We start from the raw sequence: 24603 nt of genomic DNA, 5'->3' as shown, positions 1-24603 counted from the left end.
TGTTAATAAAAATGTCATTCAATCAATCACCGTGCAGATTGATTGATTGAATAGAAATTTTACTGCAACTCCATACAGTAAGTATTTTCTTGTTTAAGCGAGTCTGCAATTGCTTGACGTCAGCTGGTTCAGAACGCGGCAGCCAGGCTTTCGACAAACACTAAATGAAGAGAGCATATTACCCTCCTTCTGCCTCCTGTACGCTTCAGAATTCACTTCAAGACCCTCCTGGTCACATTCAAAGCCCTCCATGGCACAATGGCACCCTCTTATATTTATTATAACCTTATAACCCAATAAATACTCTGCACCAAGATTACTCAGATCTTCTGACCAATTGTTGTTAACTCATTGGACGCCAGAGGTCGCTGTGGAGCGTATGGCCGTGTGTGCCAGCGCTTTGTTCAATGGGGATAAATGCCGGTGTTTGCAGTGCTAAAACTATATTAAATATTATAGCTATGGATCTAATAACATAGTCAATTGTCATTGAGTTCCTTCTGGTCAAGATGCAAAAAACGGATACAGCGTTTTACTGCATTTCATTATAAATCGTGCCATTCCTCGCCTGGATCAATAATCAATCTGATATCAACACTAGATTATCGGTATTATGTTTCATCATGCATGCATGAAAGGGTGGGGAGGAGGTAGTTTTTCTATGCTTCGATCGCCACCAACGGAATACGCTACGCTACACAGTACATTAAAGACACACGCTCCGATCGCGAGGAAAGAATTATCGGATCAACGCAAGATTGATAACATATGGGCGGTGTAGTGGGCAAGGCGCTCGCCACCAATGCAGGAGACGCTGGGTTCGAGCCCAGCTCTCCGCATTGCTATCAGCTTGGCTGGTCGTTCATACTAACACAATTGGCAGTGTTAGGGGTGGGAAAGCTGATGGGTGGGGATCGGACGTTGTGGACAGCGACTCCTACAGGCCGGTTGGTGCGCCTGCGCAGCAGAATCAGGAAGCGACGGGGGCGGCGTGTCCCTCCCACGCAGACCCCCGCCGCTGAGAGATGTGCAGGTGAAAATATGCGACGGCTGCTTCCTCGAGTACCGGAGGGGACACGTGATGTAAGGCTTCGTCCACATTGCAGCCGGCTTGTGGGAGGTGTGGCCTAACAGCGTTCGAGACAGGGGAGGGTAGAATTGGACGATACGAAATTGGGATTGGAGAAAAATAGAAAATGGGAGAGAAAAGTAGAAAAAAAAAAGATTGATAACATATAGTCCCTACCTTGTCTATGATGTACTGCAAAAAGAAGAATCCAATTATCTGATCGCCATTCCAAATACTGATCGCGATCGTGTTTCCAACGTAATCCAGCATTGAACATGAACGGGGGGGGGCCCGACCCTCGTCGATGCATCAGTTATAACCGCTTGTCTTTAGTATTTAGACCCCGCCCGCACGCCGCAGCTCGGCCCAGACAACAAGCCACATAGTTTCAAATGGAGTGCAATAGCGGCCGCAAGGCGTTAGGCGGTGGTATTGGATGTATGTGATCTCAGACCCATTCCCAATGACAACATCAGGCTGGATGGATGAATTATGAATGGAAATATTGAATAAAAGAAATAACGACCAAAACCCGAGAAATCTCGGGGCTGGCGCCCAGCGCCTGGCGAGTTAACCCGACTTATCTTGGGTTTGGCCCCGAATGAGTTAAGTGTCCTATGGTCCAGACTCAGAACAAAGGGGGCTTTTTGCTGTTTTAGCTCACTACAGAAGGTTAACCCTTTCACTACCACACTACAGAGGCTTAACCTTTCACTACCACACTACAAATGTTGGCAATGTTGTATTTTGAAGGGGTGTACGGAAGGGTCCCGCAGGACCGGAGGAAGCGTGACAGTTCCCCATTAATGTCCTCAGAGGTCAGAATGTCAACTAAATTGTAGGCGGGTAACTATGAGCAAAGTTTGTTCTTTGTTAGTGATGATGTCATATTTGTGCGCCAGGGTCTTGGACGAGGGACGAAGCAGCCTTTCCCGTCGCTGGGCACGTTCATCACCACCCTGAGTGCGAGGAGGGAAGCAGGCGGACGGGGCCCAATGGGTCTGACTGGTACCCTGGCTGGCCTTCCAAGACACGGTGAGTCTTTAAACAACAAGTCAAAAATTATGGTGTTGCTATTGATTCAGATCTACACGTTTCAGATCTATCCTGTGTCCAAACTCACACCGTCATCTCCAGTAGGTTAAAGTACTGAAATAGTCTATTTTCACATGTCTTTCAGGTCACAGCTGTTACGAAAAGGGCTCAAGCTCGCAACAAGAATAGGGAGACACACAGGCACAATTTAAGATATAACAACACATTTATTATCAGTAATTTAAATGAGCAGCCAGTATATGAGTATCAGTGTGTCAGCAGTGTGTGGATGAGTGTATGTGCAGCATGAGTGTGTCGGTGTAAAAGCAAAGAAAAGCAACCAAAACAAATGAACCAAAAGTAACAGCCAGATGACCAAAGAACCAAATAATCAACAAACAGCAACCAGACAAACAAAGAAACAAAAACAAAATGGGGAGTTCTCCAGAGATCAGAGGCAGCCTCTCTCTGATGCCCAGGTGTGCCCCAATCAGCTGACGAGCCTCGCCCAGCTGGAAGACAACACAGTGTGGGGGAGGGTCGTCACACAGCATAGACTCAAGTACAAAATACTTCTATTAACCACGTCTATAAAATACGTCTCTGACTCGCTTCCACCCTACGAACCCTCTGGACCTCTTAGGTCATCGGGAGGGGTCTGCTGTTCCTAGCATCACATAATAATCTACCATTCAGGGGATGTCTGGTCACTCGTCATTCATAATATAATATGAATCGTTGCCAAGGTAACACACTGTAGATGAAAAGTTAATGTTTAGTCAATCTTAAAAGGGAATTTATGTAAACTTTTGGACAGCGAGCAAACAGCGTTTCATATCTCCCGTCCTCAGTCTGACAGCGGAGCAAATCTTGAAACGTATCCCATTTCAAAGCCTTATTGAACAAAAGCTGACCTATTTAACAAATTATACCTGTATCTTGGCACTGGGACAGTACTAGAACGAAGCTGAGGGAGAGCAGGACTGGAGAGGAGATGAGAGGAGAGGAGAGGAGAGGAGAGGAGAGGAGAGGAGAGGAGAGGAGAGGAGAGGAGAGGACTGGAGAGGAGATGAGAGGAGAGGAGAGGAGAGGAGAGGAGAGGAGAGGAGAGGAGAGGAGAGGAGAGGAGAGGAGAGGAGAGGAGAGGTGAGGAGAGGAGAAGAGAAGAGAAGAGAAGAGAAGAGAAGAGAAGAGAAGAGAAGAGAAGAGAAGAGAAGAGAAGAGAAGAGAAGAGAAGAGAAGAGAAGAGAAGAGAAGAGAAGAGAAGAGAAGAGAAGAGAAGAGAGGAGAAGAGGAGAAGTGAGGGTAAGAGAGGCGAAGAGAGGAGAGGAGAGGAGAAGAGAGGAGAAGATAAGAGAGGAGAGGAGAAGAGAGGAGATGGGAAGAGAGGATATGGGAAGAGAGGAGAGGAGAGGAGATCAGAAGAAGAGACGAGAGGAGAAGAAAGGAGAGGTGAGAAGAGGAGAGGAGGGACGAAGAGAGCGGAAGAGAGGAGAAGAGAGGAAAGGAGAGGAGAGGGAGGGTAGGTTGGGAAGATGCATACAGTACAAATCAATGCATACTGTGGTGGAAATAAACTCGCTTGGTCCATAGTTGGTTGTTACAGATTTATTAGCTTACAACCCAGGAGTTTTGGCCTAAGTGACCCGGCGAGCCCCTGGCCGGGGGGGGGGTCTCGTAACGGGAGCGCCCAGAGACATGGAATACCTTGACATTTTATTCTTGACAGAGAAGAGTGGGGCCATGTGACCAGGTGGGAAGGAGGATTTGTTTAGATAGGAGGGTGAGACATTTGGGGCGGGGTACGTGCTTCAAGGGAAGGGGCTGACCAGGAAGTGGGTAGGAGTTTGAGACACAAAGGAAGGGGCCGGAAGGGGGGTCGTTTAGGTATGGAGGTGAGAGACAAAGGGTGGTGGTGACTGATTGATCAGGGGACACTGATTAGATCAGGGGACAAAGGGGTTGATCAAAGGAGATGGGGTACCATAGTAGGTGTGGGGGACAAAATGGAGAAGAAAAGAAGACTCAAGTTTTCAGCTCCCTTCCCTATTATTTGCATCCCCCTCCGGGGACACAAAATGGTGCACATGGAAGTAACCCACGGCCTACTTTCACTTTATGTTACTGAATTCGTGGAGCTGGTTTCACTCACATTCCATTCAGCGTTTCAGAGAAACCATGGCCTTTGGCTCCGGGTCATCATTAATGATGTGCTACTTCATCTGTTTACAGTGCAGTTAATGTAAATAGTGTATTCAGACTGGCGTGTATTCAGGCCGCGCTGTAGTCTCGCCATGTGCTGAGCTGCAAATCTACACACCGGCGGCGGGGTGCGTTCCAAAGTTGTTGTTGCCCATACTGGATCGTAAAAGATAGGGAGCACTGAAGACCCTTCTAAGGTTTCTCTTCTCCACACTGCCTGTGGAGCATTTTCCCCCTATTGTTAGGTTTTAGTGAGTTTTTTCTTACCTTCGCGTGGGGTATGGGAGTGCTTGCATTCTATTATTTATTTGCATTTATTTTAAATTTGTTGGACCTTGTGGTGTTCTTGACTTATTGTTATGTTTCTTCTTGACTTGTTTAAAGAAGACGTGTCCGGCCCATGGAGACATTAACGTGTGTTGTCGGGCCTTACAAATAAATTTGATTTGATTTGATTTAAGACCAATGTGAAAGTATGAAAGTATTAAAGTACCAACGTTGGGAGTGACGAGGTCCTGTATGCTGTGACAACGACTTATGCATGAGGGAACATTCTCCCAAAAGGACGGTGGTCATTGTTTATTCTGGTCCTCTTAGCCAAAGGGCTTAAAGGCAACAGTTTCTTATTAAAGAGCAGGTTATTTTTGACTGCCATGGGAACGGAGAACCCGGCAGCAACTCACCAACTGGGTTTGTCACCACGGCTACTGATGCCAGAATAATGATCCAAACCTCCACCAAAATGAAAGCCAATGAAGGCGGATTTATTAAAATGTGTATTATATATTTTTTCCCCTCACACAGACACGTGCCCCAACACACACACATGCACTAATGTGCACACACATTACTCACGCACGCACGCAAGCACACACCAGGCGGAGTCTTTCTGAGTCTTTCTAAGCTCTCTCGTATTTTGCACATTCACACTCGCAACATTGATATTGTTTTGCACGCTATAGAATTACTTTAGTTATTTATGTCACAAAATATTAAACTATAGGCTTACTCTGCTCGCAATAGATAGGCCGACCGTCAACAACGCGAACACGTGTCACGTGGCAACGTTTTAACTCATTGACTGCCAAAAACAAGTATATTCGTTTTAGGGCTGACCCCTATTAATCGATTAGTCGACTAATCAGTCGAAAGGAGCCGTAGTCGACTGGCCAACCTCTTAGTCGAATATAATAAAAAAAATTAAAATAAAAAATTTATATATATTTTTTATTATTATTATTTTTTATCATTCTTTCCAAAAGAAAAGAGGCCTAGAAGCGTGGCACGCATACCAGAGGCTAACTGCCTACGAAAACAGGCACAGAGGCACTGAAAGAGGATTTCACCCATCTAATGAACACACTAGACTAGACAAATATCAAGATGTATCCATCAGTGGACCAATTGCATGCTTTTGCAGAGTCGACTCCTTCAGACATTAAGCACCCCCCACAGCCCAAATGGAATGATAAAAAAGTAAAAATAAAAAATAAATATATATATATATATACTTTTTTTTTTTTTGTCGACCAATAGTCGACTAATGGCACATTTTTGCCAATCCTAGTCGACCATCCAAATCCTTAGTCGGGGACAGCCCTAATTCGTTTTATGTTTTTATTTTTTATTATGATACTAGATAGTCCCCCTGACCTTCTGTATGGATTTTGTAACACTGTGATGACGATCGAATCCCGATAGGTGGCAGTCTCGCCTACCTTTTGAGTCAATTTTCTTTGCAAGGGGACGGCCCTTGATCAAGCAGCAGCTTTTTGTCTCGCCAGGAACGGAAAATCAACTATTATTTGCATTACTCATGTTCAGTCTATTCGCCCAGTATATTTTCGCTGACCCTTTGTACACAAGACAAGAGCTACTGGACATTGGTTCACATGTCGGATTACTGGATATTTCCATATTTTTCGAAGGAGGCCTCGTACCCAGCGAGGGATCGAAAGCAGAGGTGGGGCCGCAGAGCTGGTGAGCGACTGAGGCTAGCTCTGGCTCCTCATAGTGCCGCTCTTCCCAGCCTCCTTCTTGCAAATTCGCTGGCGCACAACATGGATGAGGTACGTTTATGGATTACAAATACATGGGGGGGGGGGGGGGGGGTCTTGTCTAACTCCAAATCTCACCGCCGGGCCAAACCAGGCACATGATTCACACATTCCTAGAAAATGTGCATGTATTTTTGGGAAATGGCCACTCTTTAGCCTGGGGTTGCGCAGGAACGGATGTATGTAGAAACAAACGGTTTGTTCCCTGTTGGGAGTATAAAAATAAGCATTTCAAATGAGCCATAGTATGTCTCCATAGCTATAATGTAGAATATACGATGGGTTTCCAATAGGGGTGTAACGGTACGTGTATTCGTCCCGCAAATTTACGGTACGGCCATCACGGTGCGGTACGTGCAGCATACGACAAATACGCCCCACAGCGCACACACACGAGTCCCACATGCAGGCACTCGCGAGGTCCGCGCGAGAACAGCGCGCGGCACACCGAGTCCCCGACTTCAGTTCAGAGCGGGCGAAAGTGCACGGAGAAAGGCACATTTACATTGGAACAGCTGCAGGGTCATTACAATACAGTTTTCTTTCGTTTTCTTGTTCGCCCAATAACGTTAACCAAATGAAACCAATGGAAAGAAACACACACACGCGTTGCCGACACACACACGCGCGCCAACAAACACATCAACATTCTCCCCCGCCGGACTCACAGGCACAGCTCATCAAATAAAAAAAAGAAACATACTTTTCCGGACAGATCATCTGAGCTCACACTGTGTTTAAATCCAAATAATCCTCTGCCATTGTTGTAATATGTCATCTGTTCTCTAGTATCCAGTCTCGTCGTGAAGTTAAATTCTCTCTAGAAGTGAAACTGAAACTTAGCAAGGATAAGTTGTTAACCTTAAAGTGGCAGTAGGCAAGTGGATGCCTGAACACAGAATGACACCAGTATCACTGACTACCACGGCAAGCCTATAGAAAATTATTCTATTTAATAATTATAATTATAATAATTATCATAAATATAATACAAATAATAAAAAAAAAAAAAAAAAAAGTATATGAATAATAATAATTAGAAAAAGAATCCCTGTTGTACCAAACTCGTACCGAACGTGACCCCAATACCGAGGTACGTACCGAACCGTGGCTTCTGTGTACCGTTACACCCCTAGTCTACAAACATCGTTTAAAGCGGTCTGAAACGCTGGCGCCAGGGATTAAAGATGGGAAAACAGCGTGGCGGTAAGAGAGGAGCTAGGAATGAATGGATGGCACTTTAGATGATACTCGAGGGTAAAGGACAAGATGTCTTTCCCCCATCATCAAAGACATGAAAGGTTTCTGGAGGACGCACGACGGCGCGTGGACAAAGGGCGGATGAAAGGAGGGAGAGGAGGTCAGCGGCGGAGCGAAGGAGAGAGCGAGAAGAGAGAGAGAGAGAGAGAGAGAGAGAGTGAGAGAGAGATGAGAAGAGAGAGAGAGAGAGAGAGAGAGAGAGAGAGAGAGAGAGAGAGAGGAGAAAGAACATTTGGTCAGAGGTTTTAAAGGTTACGCATCTGATTCTGTGTGTTGTAGTGTTCGTCAAGGCACACCGGGATCTAGTGTAGTACGCATTACCAATATGAACAATAGTAAATCCTTTAGTATTTAAAAAAAAAAAAAAAAAAAAAAATTATCTAACCCTATACTAACCTTACTGTCATGCACTTGTCCTAATAAACTAACCCACACTGTAGCACTCAACACTTGATGAACATTGTCACTCAGCTGATAGAGTTGTATCCTTCCTGATGACTTGTTGTCGTACAGAACTTGTAAGTCACTTTGGATAAAAGCGTTGACCAGCTAAATGACTCAATGTAAATGTAAATGTATATTCTTGTGTTTTCACATATAGAGATTGCACAGAAATACTGTAGTGATTTAAAGTACCCTTATAGTATTTCTATAGGTACACACACACGCACGCACGCACGCACGCACGCACGCACGCACGCACGCACGCACGCACGCACGCACGCACGCACGCACGCACACACACACACACACACACACACACACACACACACACACACACACACACACACACACGCACACACACACACGCACACACTCTACAGATGTACCAGTAGTATTATAGAAATAGTAGTAGTATTTCATGTAAGTAATAATAATAATAATAAAAAAAGATTTGATAAAAAAAAAAAAAAATAGTAGTAGTAGTATTTGGTGTGTGTGGGGAGAAGAGCCCCACAGGACAATCTAGTTTTACTACGGTTTATTTTTATATGGGAGGAGGGAGATGGTCGTCAGTTGCGTTCCAAACAAGGTTATAATAGTTAACAAAAATTATAGTAATGAAGTATAACAGTTATATGAATGCGGGTAGAGCATCTCGCCTCGCCTATTGGACCGCTCCATGTGCCAGTAGCGCATCAGCTGAAAGAATTTCATCAACGCACCAATCACAGACCAGGGCTACGCCCCCTCCAGCTAGGTTGTTACGAGCAGGGGCTGTGGTGTACATTCTCTCTTCTGTCGTTCCTTTCAGAAACCCATGACAACAGGGGGGGGGGGGGGGGGGGGGGGGGGGGGGGGGGGGAACAAGATGCGACATGTAATAGATGTTATATTTATAATTAGGGATGCTCGATATTGGCTTTTTTACCGATACCGATATACCGATATTGTCAAACTCTTAATTTCCGATACCGATATCAACCGATATCAACCGATACCGATATATGCAGGGTTTCCCCCTCCCCAAAAAATGGAATAATTTCAGGTAATTAACATTACATATCTCTTGTTGTGGAATTAACACAACAGTATGCATACTTTTGACAATAAATAAAATCAGAATGTGTTCTTACTTGCTTGCCTGGGTAAATAAGATAAATAGATAATAAAAAAAGAAAGACTCAGAAGAAGCTTCTATCCCCAGGCCATCAGGCTGCTAAACGAACAATGAACACTACACAACAACAACCACCAAACGCACATAGCACACACATCCACACGCACACACTCACTTTAAACAAACACACTGTAGCACCCACTCCACACACTTTATAGCACACACCCACTTTAAACAAACACACTGTAGCACCCACTCCCCACACTTTATATTTATTGATGAAGGATTGCACTACAACTTGTACACCTTACTGTAAATTGTACCTAAATTGTACCTCATCCCATTTCTGCTTTGCACTATATAGTACTGTACATTAGTACACTGCATAGTATTGTATATTATATGGTAACTCAGAACATTGTACATATGTCTATACCGAACACTGTGACCTAATTTTCTTCTTCTAAATTACATGCACTATGTTATTTGATACTATCTTGTCTAGCACAGTCTCTGGAGCGTAACAGTAAGAAGCATTTTGTATGAAAGTATTCTGTACTTCTGTATGACAACTATTAAAGAAACTTGAAACTTGAGAAACTTGAAATAAAGGTTATAGAAATGTAAAAAAAAAAAGAAATTGAAAACCGATACCGATATTTTCCGATATTACATTTTAATGCCGATATCGGCCGATAATATCGGTAGGCCGATAATATCGGACATCCCTATTTATAATGTTATATTTCACAACTATCATCATTATGTCACGAGGGCTTCACATCTCGCTTCGCCTGTTGGACTAATGGGTGAAGCGAGAGCGTAGTAGCCCTGATCCATGTACCACCTGGTGGCCCTAAAGTGGAGAGAGAACCTGTGCCCCTGTCAACACACAGGATAGCCTATAACGTAACCCTTAGAGAGGGCCCATGGTCCCCGTTGTGTAGAAAACACACCAGCCATATATCCAAACTGACGAAAGGCAGACGAGAATGGCTGACCAGTGGAGCTTATAAAGGAGGCTGAGAGAAACCCAGACAGAATAGGTTATAAATGTAACCCACAGAGGGTCTGGGGGTCCTCGGGGCGTAAAGATACACCGGCCGTAGATCCAAACCTATGATGAGACAGAGGAGAATGTCTCACTAGAGAAGACTAAAGAGCAGGGTAGCCTATGAATGCAGGTTACGAATTGTAACAGAAGAGAAGTAGGGAACCCGTTTTTTCCTCGTGCTTATAAAAGAACCGATCCCTGAGTAAGAAAAAATGCTATCTGTCTATAAAAGAGGAGAAGCATTTTAACGGGGAATAATAACGAATGCCTGGAGACACGTGTGGGAGTTAGGAATTGGAACCACAAAGGGAAGAACAGACAGACATTCCAGTGCGTAAAATCCACTGGGGATGGAGCTGGGAGACCTTGCAATGGAAAAGACAATATGAATGAATGAATGAATGAATGAATGAATGAATGAATGAATGAATGAATGAATGAATGAATGAATGAATGAATGAATGTATGAATGAATGAATGAATGAATGAATGAATGAATGAATGAATGAATGAATGGATGAATGGATGAATGGATGGATGAATTCATTCATTCATTCATTCATTCATTCATTCAACCGTACTGTATTGTACCCATTCTGCAATCTGTTAATAAAATGTTCATTCAATCAATCAATCAATCTGCACAGTGATTGATTGAATGAAAATTGTATTAACAGATTGCAGAATGGGTACAATACAGTACGGCTCAATACACACAATTGTTAAGGGGATGCAGACCAGAGAAAGACGTTCGTCTTGTTTACATCAGGGTCCCCCATTTTCAATTCATAATGAATTGTAAGTAAGGGTGCAACTAGCACCGTGCAATCCATTCTTTGTGGATCTAGCCCTTAAGTGTTGAGTGATTGTGACGTCACCACATGTTGGTCACCAGGATTGATTGAGGGCTACTCTCTGTGGGTGCTGAAAGACAGCAACAGTGGTCTGCATGAGAAACATGTTGGGTGAACTGCATACAAGCCCAAGGGTAGAATAGCCAGCACTGCAAGAGCCATAGCACTTCACTTACTTTTGACTTCACTTTGTTATTTGGTTGTAAATATTTCCCACATTTGCATTTTTCATGTTGTTGTGGAACTCTTTGCCTCCTACATATTTTGGATTTTTCTTTTCTGGTGTTCAAAAGAGCACTGACATCACATCTCCTAGTTCACCAATATTTTCCATATGGGCTCCCTATACAAACTGTGGTCTGATGGCTTTCTTTTCATAGAGCTTGTTTTCTCCTGTCATTATTTGTAGTTTCTTTACTTTTATTTCCACTAAACATGAAGCCGTATAGCATAAGTGCCAACTTCAGTGTCCATCTGTAGACCTGCTTGTATGTATTATGTATGTATTGTGTGTGCTGGGGGGGGGGGGGGGGGTGCCACATACAAGCCCCTAGAGGGTTTTTAGGCAATTCTCCGTCACATTTCTTCATGGATTATATTGTATTATATGTAATCTTTAAAAAAAAATATATATATATGAACTAAACTAAACTAAACCATGAAACCCTCTTGACATTTCTGGTTTGAGGATCGGGGGCCAAGTGCACGAATAGGAACTATTAGCACGGCTTTAGCAATGAAGAATGAAGAGACTTTGTGAGGAGGGACAGAGGAGGAAGAGACAGGTGATAGAGAGAGAGAGAGAGAGAGAGAGAAGCTTTTGTCTTTTCACGTCGCCATGGTTACGGTCCTCTCCAACGCCAATTAGAGGTGTTGTGGTGATCACAGGGCTCTTAGGAGAGAATAGCTCATCACTTTGGCAGGGGGGTGAAGGGGGGTGGGGGGGGGGGGGTAGCAGGAGCAAATGGAAAGTAGATTACAAGCTTAACCAAATTACACAGTAAGTCTCCGATTTATTGCCTACTGGGCCTACTCCATCTTTTGTGTCTTGACAGATTAGAGCTGTTTTTCTCCGGGTTTTGGCCTCGGGGGAGAGTTCACAGTAGTAGGGTTTGGCCGATATAGACCACAATAAATATCACAGTAATCAAACGGCCTTCTTCTATAATGATATACTGGCTACTATCAGGATGTCAGCCACGGTAAGGCTAAGTGTCGATGTTAGATAATCCAATCAATGTCCAACATGTTGGATTGTGTAGTGTGATACGGTGCCAAAATGAAACTGCCATTTTCAATTAAAGGAACATGCCAACATTATGGGGAATGCGCTTACCCTCTTCTTCAGAGTCAGACAAGAGGATTGATACCAATTTCCTCTCTGTGCACTCAGTAAAAAGCTCTCAAGCTGTAAGATAGCCTAGTAGTGTAACTGAATGGATTTGAACCTGGAACCATACAGTAGGATCAACAGACGGCCGCACTAACCAGCTGAGCTAAAGGGTCAGACCCGTTAGGCAGGTGCTGGTTGACTACGACTGACTCATCTGTAGTTTACACACGCTTGCAGGGCTGTACACTGTGAGCATCTCGTCGCAAATTGCCCCCTAATCTGGCCGGTGCGAGTGGAAAATATCATCTGGGGGCAAGCTTGCGAGTAGTGATTGCAACCCTTCATTCGCATTTCACTCCTAAATTAATCCATACAAATTGGATAAAACATTAGCCTACAACCAGGGCATAATGTTGCGGTTGTAATTTCATTAGACAGACCAGCGCGGACCTTTAATAACATGCAATTTGATTGACACAAGCAATGGGCTAACGTTAGCTGCTATCCACGGTACCATTAGGATTATGCTAAGCTAACTAGCGTTAGCTGCTGCTAACCCTGGACACCAGTCAAAGCGGACTCCACAACACTAGTTCCATTCGGGAGGAAAGGGGGTGGGTTATATTGACAACGCTTGACAACAGAAGTTTAAACATAACTTCATATTTATTGGTTATTCGTTTCTGTTACTGTATATCACCCACTTTCCATCTCCGTCTGTTAAACGCTTCCTGTTTACATTCGAGTGTGACATCATCACCTACGGCAGCTTAGACGATCAAACGCGAACCTAGAACAAAACCCGGGGGGGGGGGGGGGGCTGGCTCTCTCATTCGTTCTCGCCCCTCTCTCTCTCTCTCTCTCTCTCTCTCTCTCTCTCTCTCTCTCTCTCTCTCTCTCTCTCTCTCTCTCTCTCTCTCGCTCTGATTGATTGAAAACTTTATTAACAGATTGCAGAATGGGTACAATACAGTACAGCTCTCTCTACATTCAATGATTTAAAGTAGCCAAACGTTACAGACAGTATAAATACTAACTGGATAGTTGATGATATAAACATTTAATTTCATTATCTGAAATATTCTAAAATCATTAAGTCTGCTATAAGCCATTATCCCTTTGTGTGTGTGATTATTATTTTCTCACAGTAGTGTGTGTGTATATATATATATGTGTGTGTGTGTGTGTTTGGCTAAAGTGGATAGAAAACACAGTACTGTGCAAAAAAAAGGCACCCAAAAGTTTTTATATAAATGGTCTTAGATGTAAATAAATTTTTTATTAGTGTGTCAGTAGACTACTCTTAGTACATTTTCATTAAATTATTTTTTAAAGCATCTTCATGGTTTAATAATGCAAACATATGTTGCAGGGACTTATTATAATCATCATATTGGCGTGACTGTATGCATCAAAGGGTTAAATCAAGCATTTTTAAGTGCTTTAGAGGAAATGTCAAAATATTGCGATATATATCGTGTATCGTGATATGGCCAAAAAATATCGCAATATCATTTAGAGGCCATATCGCCCAGCCCTACTATAATGGTAAAATAGTTATTTAAAAATGTGCCCCTAAAAAATATTCTTTGCCCCTAAATTTCTCATTTAGGGGCAAGTGTGCCCCTAGTGAAAAAGCTTAGCGTACAGCCCTGGCTTGGTACAAGTGAATGGAAGCAGATACAGACCACTAGCCTAACTTAAAGCTACGGGAGATGTGTTCTCTTGGCCAACACCTCGAGCCTTAGACATATAGCGGCACACACATCGTTGTTTACAAAAAAAACAACATATTCCCATTTCAACTGTCAACTTCAGTCTTGAAAAAGAAGATCTTGCACGCTCCTCTCGCTCATTAGCACCACAGCAATTTATTAATCTTTTCAGTCCCTCTGGATCTTCATCCGATCTTGTTTTTCAAATCCTTCTAATGAGTTGAAAGTAATTAGCTGTGCTGTAGTGATTAAGGCAGGTGAGAGAGGTGTGTTTTTTGCCCCTTGGTGTCGTCGGGAACACGGTTGTCATTTCCCCCATGGTTTAATCATTCAATATAGTCAATGTGAGAGGACATTACCCAGAGGACATTACCCAGAGGACATTACCCAGAGGACATTACCCAGATGACATCAGAGGACATTACTCAGAGGATATTACCCAGAGGACGTCAGAGGACATTACCCAGAGGACATTACCCAGAGGACATTACTCAGAGGATATTACCCAGAGGACATTACCCAGAGGACATTACCCAGAGGACATTACCCAGAGGACATTACTCAGAGGACATTACCCAGAGGATATTACCCAGAGGACATCAGAGGACATTACCCAGAGGACATTACCCAGAGGACATTACCCAGAGGACATCAGAGGACATTACTCAGAGGATATTACCCAGAGGACATTACCCAGAGGACATCAGAGGACATTACTCAGAGGACATTACTCAGAGGACATTACCCAGAGGACATTACCCAGAGGACATTACCCAGAGGACATTACCCAGAGGACATTACCCAGAGGACATTACTCAGAGGACATTACCCAGAGGACATTACTCAGAGGACATTACTCAGAGGACATTACCCAGAGGACATTACCCAGAGGACATTACCCAGAGGACATCAGAGGACATTACTCAGAGGACATTACCCAGAGGACATCAGAGGACATTACCCAGAGGACATCAGAGGACATTACCCAGAGGACATTACCCAGAGGACATCAGAGGACATTACTCAGAGGACATTACCCAGAGGACATCAGAGGATATTACCCAGAGGACATTACTCAGAGGACATTACCCAGAGGACATTACCCAGAGGACATCAGAGGACATTACCCAGAGGACATTACCCAGAGGACATTACCCAGAGGACATTACCCAGAGGACATTACCCAGAGGACATCAGAGGACATTACCCAGAGGACATCAGAGGACATTACCCAGAGGACATTACCCAGAGGACATCAGAGGATATTACCCAGAGGATATTACCCAGAGGACATCAGAGGATATTACCCAGAGGATATTACCCAGAGGACATCAGAGGATATTACCCAGAGGACATCAGAGGATATTACCCAGAGGACATTACCCAGAGGACATTACCCAGAGGACATTACCCAGAGGACATTACTCAGAGGACATTACTCAGAGGACATTACCCAGAGGACATTACTCAGAGGACATCAGAGGATATTACCCAGAGGACATCAGAGGACATTACCCAGAGGATATTACCCAGAGGACATCAGAGGACATTACCCAGAGGACATTACTCTGAGGACATTACCCAGAGGCTATTACCCAGAGGACATCAGAGGATATTACCCAGAGGACATCAGAGGATATTACTCAGAGGACATTACCTGGGACAACCCTCCGGCACACAGTATTTTACGTTTGTTGGAATTAACAGAAGACCAACTCGGTAGTTAGCACACATTTTCAAGATGGAAAGCTAGTTTCATGTTTCAAACCTTTATTTAAACTCATTTACAGTCACGTCGAGTGTACATACAGGAATAAGCAAAAAAAAAAGGCATATAAAATCACACATTATATACAATCATAATTGTAACTGAGGGGTACAATTCCCTGACTGTATTACTAGATATGATACTTACTACCACTACCTTTGTACTTAATATTCGGCCACCCAGTACACGGCATAAATATATTATCATGAACACTCTCACGTAGATGAAACGGATCCAACACAAATGTACGAATTAGAAACAGGTCTTTATTTCCTACACAGCGATGGTGTGTAGAATAAACACTTAATCACTTAATTACATTTATGAATTGAAATAGTATGCACTTTTATGTCAAGGAGTATTCGTCGGTATATCAATAGATAATGTCCAATCTCTGAAGGCGCAGGTGGTAAATATACGACCTGGAATAGTTAAGGAATAACAGCAATGATACTTTAATGATTATAGGCTGGATACACTAGAGGGGGTTAATCCGGTCGCTTGTAAGCCGACAGGAGTAGGAGGGGGGGGGGGGGTAGAATCCAGCTGCCTCGTCCGGCCAAGGGTATCCCAGGAGAACCCACTGTAGTGCCGTTCAATGCGCCGGCGATCCTTGGACCACAGATGAAAGCAGGTGGACTCTTTGTGGGCCGGCTCTCTCCGGTCCACGGGGGAGAGATGTGGAGAGACCTCGTCTTGCAGAGCGTCTCCTCACCTTGCGTCCTCTCCAGGGGGGGGGGGTTCCAACACACGGTAGTGTCGGGGGTCTTTATCCATAGAATAATCAAAGTATCCAAAGCATAATCCGTGCCTGGGAAGGCGGGCTGTCGTCGGTAGAATAATCCGGTATACAGGTCCACTCGCTCGTCGGCTCTGGGGCTCCTCGGGTGCAGCTTCACATAGGGTCAACCACCCTGGGTAAGCAGCCAGTTCTCTGCCCGAAACGATGGGGTACTGACTACGGTAGTATTCTCACCGCACGAAGCACTATATATTAACAGACTATTATTAGCTTAATAGACTACGTCCAACTCGACGATATAGTACCAAATATGACTATTCAAATATTAATATACACGATGTCTCAATACCGATGGTAGGCCGAACTTGGCCTTACTCCCACACGTGGCATCGCGGGGAGGCTTTACGTCTGTGACTCTATTGGAGGGTAAGAAACTGGACTGAAAAGAAAGTCCTACTTTAGTAGCGCAGTATATATACGCACTATGAACAAATAGTCCCATTAGTGGTGCGGTAGCCAAATTCCTACGCGGAACTAGGACTTGTTCGTACATGTCGAGCGGTACGTTTGAACTGGGTCTGAGGGGTATGGCAGCCTGGCACCAAGGTCTCGACCAATAGTAGAATGGAGACTATTATGGGATGTTCAGTAGGCTAGAATGGACATTCAATGCATACCGTACAAGGAATATACAAGGGACATCAGGGAATATTAGAGAATATACAAATACAATTAAATATATATATATAAATAAATATATATATTCGGTTTAATCTGGCCCTTCACAACAGCCACCCCCTGAATAGGTCCCAGACCTAATCAGTTAAACGGAGACAGATTAATCGCGTTGTCTATTTACACATAAGGGTTTGCTGTAGGGGTCAGTCAACTTCACAAAGTCATAGGGTTGTAGGGTCATGGTCATCATCGATTGTGTCTGGGAGTCGAGGCAGTTCTATGAGCCTTGCCACGGGACGGGTGTAAGTGCGACCCTGGACGAGCACTTCAGCTGCTCGGACCTTGCCGTCGGCACCGGTGATCACTTTGCTTACGCGGCCGGCCGGCCACATAGCTCTGGGCAGTGATTGATCAATAATCATGACGACTGTTCCTTCTGTCAAATTGTCTCTCTCCTTTACCCACTTCTGGCGGGTCTGTAGAGACGGTAGGTAGTGCAGTAGGAAACTGTTCCAAAACTTGTCGGCTAATACTTGGCTGTACCTCCACATTCGTCGGCCGTTCGCTTCTTCAGGCCGGTACATTGTCTGGGGTAATGTGGGATCTAGCCGCCCCATCAGGAGTGTGTTGGGGGTAACTGGGTCGATATCCGCCACATCACTGGAGACATATCCGAGGGGCTTCGAGTTAAGTACTCCCTCAATCTCCGTGAGGACTGTCATTAGGACTTCTTCCGCCACAGTCTGGGCCCCAAGTACTGCGTACAGGGCTGTCTTTATGGAGCGCACTTCTCGTTCCCAAGTGCCACCGAAGTGGGGTGCGTTTGGGGGGTTGAATTGGAAATCAACCTGTGCTGGAGCGAGGTGGGTCTTAAGTTCTGGGCCCATAGCTTGGAAGCTCTCTCTCAGCTCTCTTTCGCCGCCTTTAAAGTTTGTCCCATGATCGGACAATAGGGTAGACGGTCTTCCTTTCCGTGATATGAATCTACGGAAGGCCATAAGGAATGAGTCTGTGCTCATGGTCGGGAGAAGCTCGATGTGTATCGCTCTGGTGGTCATGCATTTGAATACAATACCCCACCGCTTCTCGGTTCCTCTTCCTTTCTTTATGTGCAGCGGGCCAAAGCAGTCCATACCCGTTGAGTGGAATGGCTTGTCACCGATTCGGAGGCGACATGGAGGAAGGTCAGCCATCCTTGGTATGCTGGGCTGCGCGCGCCACTTGCGGCAGTCTAGACATGTTCGTTGGAAGCGTCGTACCGCCTCTCTTCCTTGTAGGATCCAGTAACGACGTCTGATTTCCGCGAAGACTCTTTCTGCTCCTGCGTGATGTACATCCTCATCGTATTTCTTTATAATCAGCTCTGTGACCTTGTGTCGGCTGTTCAATACGATCGGGTATTTAATGTCATCCGGTAGATTGGGGGCTCTGCGTAGGCGACCACCCACTCTGATGAGGGTGTGAGCGTCGCTCTCGGGGGCCAGGTGAATTAATCTGCTGTCGGATGGGACGGGCTTTCCTCCCTGTAGACAGGCCAATTCATCGGGGAACGAGTCTCTCTGGGCTCGCTGCAGTAGAAGCAATTCTGCTTCCTCGTAGTTAGCTGCTGACATATCAGCGGGGGACTTGCACTCCGGGTGGTACCGCAGGAATGTTCTTTGTTGTGCACTCTCTATGGACGTGCAATCGTTTATGTTAGGGTCGGTGGAGGCTACGGTGCTCAATCCACAGAACACAGACTTCTTAATTTCCACCTCCTCTGGACTTGCTTCCCTCGGGATAGGCATGGGCCACTGTCCTTCCGGGAGTCTTAGGAATGCGGGGCCGTCACTGTAGACATTGCGACGGGTGAGGTCATCCAGGGGCATCCCCCGGGTGATGACGTCAGCTGGGTTCTGTTTTGTATCAACGTAGCGCCACTCTGTTTCTCCGGTTAACTCTTCGGTTAAGTCTTGAATCTCGGTGACTCTGACTCCCACGAAGACTTTGTACTTGCATGAGTCCGATTTGATCCAGGCGAGTACCGTCGTGGAATCTGACCACAGGATTGTTCTAGACACCGGTATGGTGAGCTCACGTTGGATGAGCGTGGCTAGGTGCGCTCCGGCTAGGGCTGCGCAGAGCTCTAGACGTGGGATAGATTGTTGCTTGCGTGGGGCTATTCTCGAGCGGGCGAGGACAAATGCTGTGTAGATCTCTCCCCCTTGGTCTTGGGCCCGCAAGTAGGCTACTGATCCGTATGCGACCTCTGAGGCGTCACTGAAGACGTGTAAGTCCATTTTACATGTCTCTGGCCTCACCGTGGGTGGGAAGTAGCTTCGGCGCATATTAACGCCTGGGAGTGAGTGGAGCTCCATCTCCCACTCTCTCCAGGTGGATGCAAGGTGTGCGGGAATGGGGTCGTCCCAGCCCTGGTCCTTGTCCCACAATGCTCGTACAATCATTTTTGCCCTGGTGGTGTACGGTAGAATACATCCTAGCGGGTCATATTGTCGGGCGAGTGTTGTGTACACACTCCGTCTGGTGGTCGGCGCCGCCGCCGGCCTTCCCTGCTCCGTAGTCAGGGGCTTGTGTCTGTAGTGAAGCGAATCTGTTTTGAATCGCCACACCAATCCCAGGGTCATCTCCTGGGCTTCTCCCGGGATTGTAGCCATCCAGGTCTCGCTGCTGGCTGCCTTGTCCTCGGAGGAGAGGCTGCGCAGTACTTGCGGATCGCTGCTGGCCCACTGCCTGAGATCAAAGCCGCCTTTGATCAATGAGGCGCGGAGTTTAATCAGGAGAGCCTCGGCTTCTTCCTGGGTTGAAAGGCTTTGTAGACAGTTGTCTACGTAGAAGCTGTTCTTTACGCTGTGTCGGACCTCTTCGTCCGCTGCTGGGTCCTCTGCTACATGTTTCTGTAGTGCAAATGTCGCACAGCAGGGGCTGCACGTCGTTCCGAAGGGGAGGACTTCCCATTGGTAGATGGCTGGGTGCTCATCTCCTGGCTTCTCTCTCCATAGGAACCGTAACAGGGGCTTGTCCGCCTCTACTAATCTCACCTGCAGGAACATTCCTTTAATGTCCCCGCTGATGGCCACCTTTTCCTGGCGGAAGCGGAGTAGAACGCCGAGTAGGGAGGGGCCGAGTGTGGGACCGGGCAGTAACTCTTTATTCAGATTTTGGGATCCGATCTGGTAGCTGCAGTTAAATACTATGCGGTCTTTACCGTTGTGATGGACCTTGTGGTGGGGCACGTACCACGATTCAGTGGTCTGGTCAGCCTCTTTAATGTCCATCTTTGTGACGTGTCCCGCTGTGATGAGCTTCTCAATCTCAGCGCGGTATACACTCTCTTGGGCGGGGTTCTTGGCTAAGCGCCGCTCCGTGTTCAGCAGGTACCGTTCTATGGCGTCTGTCTTGGCGTGGAAAGTAGGCATTCCTTCTCGCCGCAGGAGTGGCGTGGCGTATCTCAACACGCCGTTGACCGGGACTCTCTTGGTCCCTGTCTCGAGGAGGTGAATGGCGTAAATGTCATCTTTAGAGCGAATGTCTTTCTTTCCATTCTTAAAGGGCATTTGTTCCAAGCTCCATAGCCGCTCTACGTGTTGCAGGAGTGCGGTTTCTCCCTCTGTGACTCGGGAGTGGAGACATCTAGTGGCTGTACTTCGGTTGAGAGATTTGGCGAGCGGGCCTTGGAGAGTCCATCCCAAACGGGTCTCGACTGCTGCAGGACAGCCTCGGGGTCCGGTATGAACCCGGTCTATCGGGACAATGAGGTCTGCATGGTCGGAGCCTATCAACAGGGTCGGCACAGCACTGTCTATGAGCGGGATCGGTAACTTGCGCAGATGTGCATATTTCTCCATCAGCTTGGCGACGGGGTATGTGTACCGCGACAGTCCTATTTCTTGGCTGGTGAAAGCGTCTGCAATCTGGTACCGTCGCTCAGGCTGGCCGCTTGCTGCGATAGAGAATGAGACATTCTCGCCCTTTATCGTCTTCAAATCTCGTCTTATTGTCCGAATTGTCATTTGGGTTTCGCTTCCCCGCAGCCCTAGCTGGGCCGCAGCGGAGGCGAGCAGCAGGGTCTTCTCTGACCCGTCATCGAGGACGGCGTAAGTGTCCAGGACTTTATTCTGGTAGCTTAGTGTCACACGCACTACTTTTAGGAGTACTCGGGCTCCACTGCTGCTGGCGGGATCGATGTACATGACGCTCGCTTTGCAGCTGGATGGTGCGGGTGAAGGGCGCCGTCTGTTACTGTCGTGAAGTATGTCCAGATGGGCTCCATCGCACTTGGTGCACCTTTTCTTTAAGCAGCATTCGGCTGCCATGTGTGAGCGCGCACAGCGAAAACAGCGCTTGTTGGACTTTATCCATTGACCTGCTTCCTCCGCGTTCAGCTTGGGGAAGGAGTCACATTGCGCTAGCCAGTGTTCTTTCTCACAGTAGGGGCACACTATCTTCCACTTCTCCGTTCTGGAGGGGGTACTGTGGCTCCTGCCGCTCGGTACTGACTCCGATTGGTGCATCACAGTCACCGATCTTCTTCCATCATTTAGTCGTCTGGTTCCTTCTCTGGAGCCAGGGGTGCTCCGTCCGAATGTATCTAGCCGTAGGCTGCTGACTTCTCTCGCCAGGAAGTCTGCTAGATCGAGGAGGTTCGGTTCGGGGCCATTCGGGTCTCTGTGGTCCCTCTGCCGCCTAAAGCGCTCCTGACGAGCGGGCGGCAGCTTCTCCAGGATCCTTTCCACATTTGAGTTGGCGTAAAGTTCATGCCTCCCCTTCTCTCTTTGCGCTCCCAACATCCCTACCAGGGACTGCACTCTGATGGACAGGTCGTCCAGTGCTCGATTGTCTATTGCTGGGGGTAAGCGGTCGATGTGTCGGATCTCCTGGATCACGTGGTCCCATATGCGCCCATACCTCTGGTCCAATGCTACCAGCGCTGCTGTGTATGGGGTGGTGGAAGTCGCGTAGGCGAGCGCTATATTATGTGCGCGGGGCACCTTTAAGTGCTGCAGTAGGATGGCGTATTTGTGGCGTTCATCCAATACATCCACCAACATGGTCTCCAGACACATGCAGAGTTCTGTATACTGGGCCCGGTACTCTTGGGTGAAGTCGGGTACCATAGGCGTGCCAATGTATGACGCTGACTGTGGATACATCGGCGAGCGTTGGGGGAGAGGCCTCCTAGGCGAGTCTCCTCCCGCTCCTTGGTATGGGCTGGTACCGGCAGTGTACCATGGCCCGCTTGTCCAGGTGCTGTTCCTCGGTGCGGGTCGTGCGTCGTGCTCACCCGTGTATAGAGTCGGGGGTCTGTAGCGCAGCTCCGCGGGAGTATAGCCTGGGCTGTACCGGACCTCCTGGTCCGGTAGAGTACTGTGCTGTCTTCGGGCGTGGTTCTCCTCCTCTTCCTCTTCGTCTTCAGTTAGGTCATCCAGTGCTTGTAGTCTCTGGTTTAGCCTCTCCACAGGATATGCTGCTCCTTCCCGGTTGCTAGGTCTCGCTTGGACCGGTGGGGGGAGGTGGTCTGTGGGGGGTATAGACCTCGTCTGTTGGTCAAGTTCAGGGTTGTTTACTCGGCTAGGGGATGCCGCCCTGGAGGTGTGTCTAGACGAGTTCCTGGAGCCTCTGGCGGAGGGAGAGGGTGTTGTCCGTCTGATCAGCTGTTCTATTAGTTGCGACTGCTGTCTGTCGCGCGCTGCGTCCCGTTGAGCACCGGCTCGTTCTCGGGCCACATTCTCTTCCATCTGAATGCGTCTTATTTCTAGACGTATCTGCTCGTGTTCGCTTCGCTGCTGGATCTGCAGTCGGTCGCGTTCAGCAGCGGCGTTCAGGCTGATGAGGAAGGCCTGCTGTAGGGTCCTCTCTGCCTCGCTGGGAGAAGGCGGTTGTATAGGGGAGCCTTCCCTCGGGGTACTCCTTGCGGAGCCTTGGAGCTCTATCTCCACGGTGCTCTCCCCGTCTTCTTCCGTGCCGAGTTCTCTCTCGGTAGCGTTGTATTCCTCCCGGGACTCATCGGGGACTACTTCTTCAGTACTGGCGGGGTGTGAAGTCATGTCTGGTTCCCACTGGTCCCCACCGTGAACTTGGTCAGTTACATTAGAGCCCGTAGGGGCCTCTATGGTCGGGGTAGTCTGGGCGTTGGGGTTAGACATACTTTTACTTTCTAGTTTTACCGCGTTTACTGTTAGTAGAAGACTAGGTTGTTGACTGACAGCGTAAGCCTCTAAGTACTGAGGGAGCCGTCGTTCGCGCTGCGGGCGTTGGTTAGGAGGATCGTTTCGTGGAGTGTTCATCATAGGCCATTTCAATATTAATAACACTATATTAATATTACACTAATTACCATCCGGCTCGAAGGACCAATTGTAACTGAGGGGTACAATTCCCTGACTGTATTACTAGATATGATACTTACTACCACTACCTTTGTACTTAATATTCGGCCACCCAGTACACGGCATAAATATATTATCATGAACACTCTCACGTAGATGAAACGGATCCAACACAAATGTACGAATTAGAAACAGGTCTTTATTTCCTACACAGCGATGGTGTGTAGAATAAACACTTAATCACTTAATTACATTTATGAATTGAAATAGTATGCACTTTTATGGCAAGGAGTATTCGTCGGTATATCAATAGATAATGTCCAATCTCTGAAGGCGCAGGTGGTAAATATACGACCTGGAATAGTTAAGGAATAACAGCAATGATACTTTAATGATTATAGGCTGGATACACTAGAGGGGGTTAATCCGGTCGCTTGTAAGCCGACAGGAGTAGGAGGGGGGGGGGGGGTAGAATCCAGCTGCCTCGTCCGGCCAAGGGTATCCCAGGAGAACCCACTGTAGTGCCGTTCAATGCGCCGGCGATCCTTGGACCACAGATGAAAGCAGGTGGACTCTTTGTGGGCCGGCTCTCTCCGGTCCACGGGGGAGAGATGTGGAGAGACCTCGTCTTGCAGAGCGTCTCCTCACCTTGCGTCCTCTCCAGGGGGGGGGGTTCCAACACACGGTAGTGTCGGGGGTCTTTATCCATAGAATAATCAAAGTATCCAAAGCATAATCCGTGCCTGGGAAGGCGGGCTGTCGTCGGTAGAATAATCCGGTATACAGGTCCACTCGCTCGTCGGCTCTGGGGCTCCTCGGGTGCAGCTTCACATAGGGTCAACCACCCTGGGTAAGCAGCCAGTTCTCTGCCCGAAACGATGGGGTACTGACTACGGTAGTATTCTCACCGCACGAAGCACTATATATTAACAGACTATTATTAGCTTAA

At 46.8% G+C, this 24603-nt stretch overlaps 1 protein-coding gene across 1 annotated transcript in view; it reads left to right on the top strand.

Moving 5' to 3' along the window:
- Window positions 1-1806: 1806 nt before the first annotated feature.
- hectd2 (HECT domain containing 2) overlaps window positions 1807-24603 on the top strand; it is a gene marked incomplete at its 5' end in the record, with an annotated part of 134343 nt that continues 111546 nt past the window's right edge. The window contains 2 exon segments of the mRNA XM_084322039.1: window positions 1807-1887; window positions 1972-2104. Of these exon segments, the coding sequence (XP_084178165.1) occupies window positions 1807-1887; window positions 1972-2104 (214 nt within the window).

This window comes from Notolepis coatsorum (assembly GCF_963971535.1).
Source record: "Notolepis coatsorum genome assembly, chromosome: 9".
Taxonomy (NCBI): Eukaryota; Metazoa; Chordata; class Actinopteri; order Aulopiformes; family Paralepididae; genus Notolepis; species Notolepis coatsorum.
This window is presented reverse-complemented; position numbering and strand designations above follow the sequence as displayed.